The 9,013-nt window shown below is 71.5% G+C and overlaps 2 protein-coding genes across 2 annotated transcripts; one reads left to right on the top strand and one right to left on the bottom strand.

Moving 5' to 3' along the window:
- Positions 1–88: 88 nt before the first annotated feature.
- On the bottom strand, positions 89–1,855 carry AURANDRAFT_10388 (hypothetical protein; the record flags this gene model as incomplete). Its single annotated transcript, XM_009037312.1, has 1 exon — positions 89–1,855. A coding segment is annotated over one exon (1,767 nt), but the record flags the coding sequence as incomplete, so codon positions are not given.
- Positions 1,856–2,560: 705 nt separating this feature from the next.
- Positions 2,561–4,559, top strand: AURANDRAFT_53208 (hypothetical protein; the record flags this gene model as incomplete). The annotated part of the gene is made up of 2 exons (XM_009037581.1): positions 2,561–3,393; positions 3,510–4,559. The coding sequence occupies 2 exons, from the start codon at positions 2,693–2,695 to the stop codon at positions 4,543–4,545; spliced, it is 1,737 nt and encodes a 578-aa protein (XP_009035829.1).
- Between the last annotated feature and the right edge of the window lie 4,454 nt (positions 4,560–9,013).

Here is a 9,013-nt window from a genome sequence, read left to right as displayed (position 1 = left end):
ACCCCTGGGCGAACTTGTCCTCGCGCAGGAACTCGGTCTTGTTGCGGCCGAGGCGGTTCGTCAGGAGCTCGCCGCGGTCGTTGCGCTCGCCGGGCTTCGCGTGCGCCGCGGGGTTCTTCTCGAGGCGCTCGGGGATCTGCGCGTCCGTCTGCTCGAGGTACTGGCGCAGGTCGTACATCATGGCCTCGTCGGAGTCGGTGAGGAGCGTCGTCGCGACGCCGTCCTTGCCCGCGCGGCCCGTGCGGCCGATGCGGTGGCTGTAGTTCTCGATCTTGAGGGGCATGTCGTAGTTGACGACGTGCGCGACGTCCGGGATGTCGAGGCCGCGGCCCGCGACGTCCGTCGCGACGAGGACCGTCACGGAGCCGGCCTTGTAGGCCGCGAGCGTCGCGTCGCGGTGCTCCTGGGTCTTGCCGCCGTGGAGCACGGACGACCGGAGGCCCGCGGTCGAGAGGACCTTCGCGAGGGCGTCGCAGCCCTTCTTCTCGTTGCAGAAGACGAGGTACTTGTCTTGGGCCTTCTTCTTCCGGAGGATGTCGACGACCGCGTTCTTCTTCGCGGCCTCGGCGATGTAGAGCACGTGCTGCGCGATGCGCTTGTTCTTGCCGCTGTCCTCGTCGCCGATGCAGACGATGGCCGGGTGGCGCAGGAACTTCTTCGCGAGCTTCTCCACGGCCGACGGCATCGTCGCGGAGAACATGGCCGTGATGCGGTAGCAGGCCTCGCCGCGCTGGACGGCGAGGCGCTGCTGCTCCATCTCGATGTCGTCCTCGGATAGTAGCAAACCGCCCATCTCCTCGAGGATCGAGTGGACCTGGGGCTCGAAGCCCATGTCGATCATGCGGTCCGCCTCGTCGAGCACGACGTAGTTCGCCTGGTTGAGCACGAGGTACTGCGTGTCGAGGCAGTCCTGGATGCGGCCCGGCGTGCCGACGATGATCTCGACGCCCTCGCGCAGGACGAAGGCCTGGTCCTCGATGGACATGCCGCCGACGACGGTCGTCACGTTCATGTCCATGTGCGCCGTGAGCTTCTTGCACTCGCCGGCGATCTGCGTCGCGAGCTCGCGCGTCGGCGCCATGACCAAAGCGAGCGGCCCGTCGTCGGCGAGCGACGCGATGCGCGCCGCGGGCAGCTTGGAGATGTAGCGGATCATGGGGATGCAGAAGGCCGCCGTCTTGCCCGAGCCCGTCTCGGCGACGCCGATGATGTCGCGCAGCTCCAGCCCCACGGGGATGGCCTGGCGCTGGATCGGCGACGGCTCCTTGTAGCCCGCGTCGCGGATCGCCATCAACAGCGGCTCGCCCAGGTCCGCCTCGCCCCAGAAGCGGAGGGGCAGCGGCGCCTTGCCGCCGCGGATGCGGATGTCGAAGTCCTCCTTCATGATGCGCCAGTCGCGGTCCGTCATGTCCCCCAGCGCCTTGTCGGTCCAGTGGAGCAGCTCGCGGCCGAGCGCGGCCTTCTCCACCTTTTCCGTCTCCGCGGCCATGTCGCGCCGCAGCCGCTCGCGCTCCTCCTTGCGCGCGTCCTCGCGCCGCTTCCGCTCCGCGCGCGCCAGACCCTCGTCCTCCTCCTGGCGCCGCGCCTCGGCCATGCGCTTGTCGCTGAGCACGGACGCGAAGGTCTGGGTCTTGCGCTGCTCGCGCATGTCCAGGCCCGCGACGTAGCCCCGGCCCAGCAGCGGCTGCACGGCGTGGCGCCGCGCGTAGAGCGGGTTCAGGTCCGCGGACGTGTCGTCGTTCGCGTCCCAGTCGAACTGGAAGATGCGCGCGAACTTCTCCGACGGCTTGACGACCTTCTTCTGCTTGGGGCCCTTGCCGAGGTAGTTCTCGCGGATGAGGCGCAGCTCCTTCTCCGTGTTGCGCGCCTCGGCGACGGACGCGGGCACGGCCGCGGGCGCCGGCGCGGGCGCGCGGCCGTGGATGTCCTTGCGCGGCTTCTTCGTCGGGTAGAGGGGCTCGTCGGCCTCCTCGTACTGGGGCACGCGCGGCAGGCGCGCGGCGTCGGCGGCGCCGCCGGGGTCCCGCGGCGGCGGCGGCGCGGAGAAGCGGCCGCGCGCGCCCTTCTTCCGGTCCCGCGCCGCGGCCGCGGCCGCGGCGTCGCGCTCCGCGCGCTTGGCCTCGAGCCGCGCGAGCGCCGCGGCCTCGCGCTCGGCCTTGCTCAGGAACCTGGGCTTCGCCGCCTTGGCCTCGACGATCTTGTCCTTCTCCTCGTTGCTCAGCGCGACGCCGCGCTCCTTCGCCGCGCTCTGCGCGGCCGCGAGCGCCTCGGCGCGCACGGCCGTGCGGTGGAGGCGCTCGGCCTCCTCGCGCTCCGCGGCCGTGAACTCGCGCGCCGCGACGAACTGCTCCTCGTCGTCGTCGGACTCGTTGGTGGTGGGGGGCGCGCCGTCGAGCTCCATGGCCGACATGGCTGCGTGCGCGAGCGCGCTGGCGACGCAGCGCTCGGGCCTCGCGGACCTGGCGGCGCGACGGGCGCGGGCGATGTAGCAGGTGCTGGCGCTCGACGACGCGGCGCGCGGCGCCGGCGAGGTCTGTGGCGGTCTCGACAAGCCGGCGAGGCAATGGAGCCGCTCCTTGCGCGACTCTGAGCGCCCGTAGCTCGTCGACGCCGCGCTCTTGGCGCCTTCGCGCACCACCCGCACGCACCCACACCACAACTGCGCCCGCGCGCGCCGCCGCCGCCGACCGCCATGGGCCGCAACCAGCACAGCAAGGACCGCATGTTCGTGACCGCCACGGAGCACGCGCGCGACGGCGGCGGCTACAAGAAGAAGCGCGAGGGCAAGCTCGAGGGGTCGCTGCCCTTCGAGTGCTGCGCCTTGAGCCTGCTGCCCTTCGAGAGCCCCTGCTGCGCGCGCGACGGCGTCCTCTTCGACGCGCTGCAGCTGCTCCCCTTCGTCAAGGAGCGGGGCAAGTCGCCCGTGACGGGCGCGTCCTTAAAAGTCAAGGACGTGCTCCGCCTGCGCATGGCGAAGAACGGCGACGGGCACTGGCACTGCCCCGTGACCTGCAAGGCCTTCAACAACTTCACGAAGGTCGTCGCCGTCGCGACGACCGGCAACGTCTTCTCCTACGAGGCCGTCAGGGAGCTCTGCCTCAAGCGGGGCCAGCTCGCGGATCTGTTGGACGGCACGCCCTTCGCCAAGGCCGACCTCGTCATGATCCACGACCCGGAGGACGCCGCGCTCTGCGCGCGGCGCGATCTGGCCAACTTCGCGCACCTCCGCGAGGAGCGCGAGGCGCGCGAGGCGCGGCTCGCGACGAGCCGCCCCGAGGACCACATCCGCACGTCGGACTCGTCGCGGGCCGTGCTCGACGAGGCGAAGCGCAACGTCGCCGCCGCCGAGGAGGCGCGGTCCGCGAAGGAGGCCGCGAACAGGGCAGCAAAAGGGTGATTCAACGTCGCTTCAACGTGAGTGTTTCGCGCGCGCGCGTTCCAAAAAAAGCATCCACGCTTCGAGACCGTTCCGAGAGATGATCGCTCGTCCAAAAATCAGCCAAAACGAGTGGAAATCGGCCGAGATATGAGCCTTTGAAGTTGGGAATTTCGCACCCTTTTGCTGCCCAGGCCGCGAAGCGCCTGGCCGACGCGGACCCGGACCTCCCGCGGAACAAGGGGCTCACGGAGGCCTTCCTCCGGGTCCGCACGCTCGGCGCGACGACGGACGAGATCCTGAAAGGTTCCAAGCTGACGTCCGGCGCGACGTCCGGGTCCTTCACGTCGAGCGCGCTGTCCGTCGAGACGTCCGCGAAGCTCCGGGACGCGACGGAGGACGAGCTCAAGACCGCGCGCTGGAAGCGGCTCCGGGGCCTGGGCAAGAAGGGCTACGCGCAGCTGCGCACGTCCCACGGCAACCTGAACGTGGAGATCCACGCCGACATGGTGCCCCGGGCCGCGGAGAACTTCCTGGGGCTGTGCGCCAAGGGCTACTACGACGGGTCGCCGTTCCACCGCGTCGTGCGCCACTTCGTCGCCCAGGCCGGCGACCCGACGGGCGCGGGCACGGGCGGCGAGTCGCTCTGGGGCGCGCGCTTCGACGACGAGTTCGACTCGCGGCTGCTGCACTCGGAGCGGGGCGTGCTCGCCTACGCGAACGACGGCCTGAACCGGAACCGGTCCCAGTTCTACGTGACCCTGAAATCGGCGACCCACCTCGACAACAAGCACACGGTCTTCGGCAAGGTCGTCGGCGGCCACGACACGCTCACGCGCATCGAGAACGTGCCCGTCGACGACGCCGACGACCACCGGCCCCGCGACGACGTGACGATCCTCGGCGCGACGGTCTTCGTGGACCCGACGGCGGAGGCCGACGCCGCCTTCGAGGCCGAGGTGCGCGAGGCCATCGCGAAGCGCGACGCGCCCGCCGCCGCGCCCGCCGCGGCGCCGCCGCCGCGCGCGCTCGCGAACGCGCCCCACACGGCGGGGTCCGTCGGCCGCTACCTGCCCAAGCGCGCGGCCGAGGGCGGCGACCTGCCCGACGCCACGGCCCCGACGAAGAAGAAGAAGCCCAAGCCCATGTCCAACTTCGACGGGTGGTAAGCGCGTTTAGTTGCAGGAGAGCCATGCTTCTCTGAAGTTCAAGGTGCCGCGACGCTGCCCCTATCTTGCCCCTCGCGTTTGGACGCAGCCCAACGGAGAATGGCGTCGTTCATGCCGTCGCTGAGCGGCGTGCGGCGGCTCGTCGGCGAGAAGGACGAGGGCCGCGTCGTGCCCGTCGAGGAGGACGGCGCGGGTCTCGGCGAGACCTACGCTCCCGACGAGTGCGCGCGGGACTGCTACGAGCTCGCGCGCTACGGCGGCCTGCGGCGCGAGTCGAGGCACCTGCTGCGCATGGCGAGCGACCCGCTGGAGCAGTCGCTCACGGAGCTCGGCGAGGCCCTCGGCGAGGCGGCGCTGGAGCTCCACGACAAGATCTGGGCCTACGCGACGGCGACGGCGCCGCGGCCGGAGCTCGGCGCCGCGGTCGTCGAGCGGGGCCTGCAGACGGAGGCGCTCCGCGACGAGATCTACTGCCAGATCATGGCCCTGGCGACGGGCAACCCCATCGTGCGCTCCCTGGACGCGCTCTGGAAGCTCTTCTGCGCCTGCGCGGTCACGTTCCCGCCGAGCCGCGAACTCGCGAAATACTGCTTCCACTTCTGCTACACGTGCGACACACGCGAGCCGCGGCCGAGCCACGACTACGCGTCCTTCGGCGCGACGGCCATGCTCGGCTGCCTCGAGGCCGGCGCGGCCTACGCGGTGGCGCCGTCCGCGGAGGACATGGCCGCGTACGACGAGAGGCCGCCGTGCGTCATCAGGGCAGGAAACGAGTGATTCAAGTTCGCTTCAACATGAGTGTTCCGCGCGCGCGCGTTCTGGAAACAGCATCCGCGCTTCGAGACCGCTCCGAGAGATGATCGCTCGTCCAAAAATTAGCCGAAACGAGTGGAAAACGACCGAGATAGGAGCCTCCAAAGTTGGGAATGTCGCACTCTTTTCCTGCCCAGGTGCGTCATCGCCGTCGAGCTCGCGGACGGGTCGCCGCTCGCGCCGCGGTTCCCCGTGACGCCCCAGACGCCGGCGTCCAAGGTCGCCGAGATCTTGGGGCGCGTCTTCCTCCAGCTCAAGGACAACCGCGCGGCGACCTTCGGCCTCTTCGTCGTCGCCGACGGCGATTCGATCCCGCTCGGGCGTTCGGACTACCCCGGCGACGCCGCACGCGGCTGGGCGCCACCGCCGCACGTCGTCTACAAGCGCCTGGCCCTTTTTGCGGACGAGCCGAGCCGGTCCAGCGACGCGACCTTCGAGATGCTCACCTACGCGCAGGCCGAGGACGCGGTGCTCAACGAGGGCTGCCTCCCCGTGTCGGACGCGGCCGCGGCGGAGCTCGCGGCCTTCGGGCTCGCCGTGAGCCTCGGCGAGGACGTCCCGACGACGGTGGACGGCCTCCTGGCCATGGAGGACATTACGATAGCCGAGTTCTTCCCGCCGCGCTTCGAGCAAACGCCGCCGGCGGAGTTGGCGAAGAAGGCCTTGGCGCGGCTGCCGGACCCGGCGACGCCGCTCCGCGTGCTCCATCGGAGCTTCGTGGACGTGGTCAAGAAGCTCGACCTCTACGGCGCCCACTTCTTCCGCGCGCGCCTCGACGCGGGCCACGCGGCGCAGAGCGCCGCGGCGATCGAGATCGCGCGGCGGCTCCCGGACGACGGCGTGCTCGTCGCCGTCAACGCGCTGGGGCTGTGGCTCTTCGATCCCGTCGACCACGCCAAACTGCTCGACCGCTACGCGCGGAACGAGGTCTGCTCCTGGGAGCGGCCCGACGCGCGCGTCGTGGCCGTCAAGGTCCAGCGCGCCGGCGACGACGCCGCGACGTTCGTCTTCGGCGACCGGTCGCCGGGCGCGGCGGCGGGCCTCGCCGCGTCGCTCGACGCCTACGCGCGGCCCCGCGTGAAGCCCTAATGTTTACTCGCCGAACTCGTCGCCGCCCTCCGCGCGGTGCTGCTCGAGGAAGGACGACACGGCGAGGCGCTGCTTGTCGAGGTCGACGGTCTGCTCGAGCTTGTCGCGGTTGCGGCGCGCCTCCTCGCGGCGGCGCTTCCGCTCCGCGTCCGCGTCGCGCTTCGCCTCGTCCTCGGCCTCGGCGTCGCGGCGCGCGCGCTCCTCCTCGTCCTCGCGGCGCCGCTCGAGCTCCGCGAGGCCCGCCTCGCGCTCCGCGGCCGCGAGCGCGCTCGCCTCGGCGATCTTGCGCTCGCGGCTCTCCGCGGCGCGCTTCTCGCGCGCGACGCGGAGCAGCGACTCCTCGCGCGTCCGCGTCCAGAGCTCCTGGAGCAGCCGGTTCCGCGGCGTGTCCTCGGGTGGTTCCTCCTCGGGGATGAGCTCGCCGCTCGCGAGGACGTCGGAGAGCGCGCGCCACTGCTCCGCGACGCGCTCGGCCTCGGCCGTGCCCTCGGCGAAGCCCCGGAACGGCTGGAGCAGCGGCGGGAACGCGGCGCCGTCGAAGGGCAGCCGCCGGTGCTCCTCCTCCGCGGGCGCGGGCGCGGCGTCGGGCGCGGCCTCGCGCCGCGCCGCCGCGACGGCCGGCGGCGCCTTGGAGACTTTCGTGTAGGCCACGGGCGCCTTGGACACCTTCGTGTACGTGGGCTTGGGCTTCTCCGGGGGCGGCGCCTTGGGCTCCTTCTTCTCCTTCTTCTTCTTCTTCTTCTCGACCTTGGGCGACGACGGGTCCGCGACGTAGTCGCCGTCGAAGACGCGCGCGTCGCCGTCGTCGTCGTCCTCGGAGTCGACCTTGTACTGCGTGACCGCGTAGTCCTTGCTCACGGACAACGCGCCCGACGCCGGGTCGTAGAAGCCGACGACGCGGAAGTCGCCGAACTCGTTGCGGCCCCGGCCCTCGACGGCGCGCCAGCCCGACGCGTCCTCGGACTTGAAGCGGAGCTCGACGCCCCGCTCCTTGATGGCCTTGACGGCCGAGCCGGACGCCGTCGGCACGCGCAGGTCGAAGCTCCCGCCGAGCTCGAGCGTCCGCAGCGGGCCGTCGTCGCCGGGGCCGCTCATGGCAAAGGCGCCGTCGTCGCCGGCCTCGAGCTTGGCGAAGTTCTCGGCCCAGCGGCCGGACCAGGCCCAGCCGCCGCCGGGCTCGCGCTTCAGGTCGCCCTCGAGCTGCACGAGCTGGTCCGCGTCCGGGTCGCGCCGCCGCCGCCGCGGCGCGGGCGCCGCCGCGGCGGGCATGGCCGCCTCGAGCGCCGGCACCGCGCCCGACGGGTCGCGGAGCACGCGGCCGCCGACGCGGACCGAGACCCGCGCGACGCGCAGCGGGCCCTCGTAGCGCGCGCGCTTGCGGCCCGCGAGCAGGTCCGGCGTCGGCTCCTCCGGCTCCGGCGGCGCGGCCTCGCGCTCGCGCTTCGAGCCGACGGTGAAGCGCATCATCGATGGCGGCGCTGCCGGTGGTGCGACGGGCGCCGGCGGCGGCGCCGCCGGCCGCGAGACTTTAAACTTGAATTTTTTTGGGACGGTCGGCGCCGACGGCGCCGGCCGCGGCGTGAAATTGTCGTCGTCTGCCATCGTTTGTGCTTGCGAGGCGCCTGCAGCTCCGCCACACCTCGCCGCGCTCTCGGTGCACCGCTCGCTCAAGTCCGGCTTTTTCACCACAAGGGCATGGGTGCTTTGTGAGGCTTGGCAGCGCCAGGACGCCCGCATTTCGCGAGACGATGTCGCAGTTCTCCGACGATGCAGCCCTCCAAGCCGCCCTCACGACGCTCCTCGCCCAGAGCGACGACGTGCTCGTGGCGGCCGTGCGGCGCCTGCGCAAGGCGCTGCGGCTGCCGTCCGAGAGCGACGATGCGAAGTTCCGCACCTTCCGCTTCGAGAACCGCGTCGTGCGCGAGGTCCTGGCCGTCGACGGCGCGCGCGCGCTCTTCCTCGCCGGCGGCTGGGTCGAGCGCGCGGACGCGCTGGCGCTCGCGGCGACGTCGGCGGCCGCGTCGCGCGGTGCGGCGGACGCGCTCGACGCGCGCCTGAGGCGCCGCGTGCGCTGGGCGCGCGACCCGGCCGACGGCCTCGGTGGCGCGGCGACGTTCGACGGCGCGCGCGTCGGCCGCGCGGCCGTCGACGGCGGGCTCCACGCGGGCGCGATCGTCGAGGGGTCCCTGCGCGTGTCCTATGGCGGCGGCGTGCGGTCCTTCGACGTCTTCGAGACGCTCTGCGGCGAGGCCTTGGGTTTCGAAGCGTGCGCCGGCGGCGCCGTGCCGCCGCGCGCGCTCCGCTGCGGCTGGGAGGCCGACGGCGACGCGCTGTACTTGGCGCTCGTCGACGCCTGTGCCGAATTCAAATCTTCAACCCGACTTCAATGTGAGCGTACGCGACAATTTCGACGCAACCTCTTCGGCCGTGCTTCGAGAACTCGACGAGAGCAATCGATTCGTCCAAAAATCAACCAAATCGACTTCGATTTGACCGAGCTAGAGAATTCTCAAGTTTGGTCAGGACCACCCAAACCAGTGGTTGAATTCGGCACAGGTCGACGCCG

This window comes from Aureococcus anophagefferens (genome assembly GCF_000186865.1).
Source record: "Aureococcus anophagefferens unplaced genomic scaffold AURANscaffold_6, whole genome shotgun sequence".
In the NCBI taxonomy this organism is placed as follows: Eukaryota; class Pelagophyceae; order Pelagomonadales; family Pelagomonadaceae; genus Aureococcus; species Aureococcus anophagefferens.
Note: the sequence above shows the minus strand (reverse complement) of the source record. Positions and strands in the feature narration are given on the sequence as shown.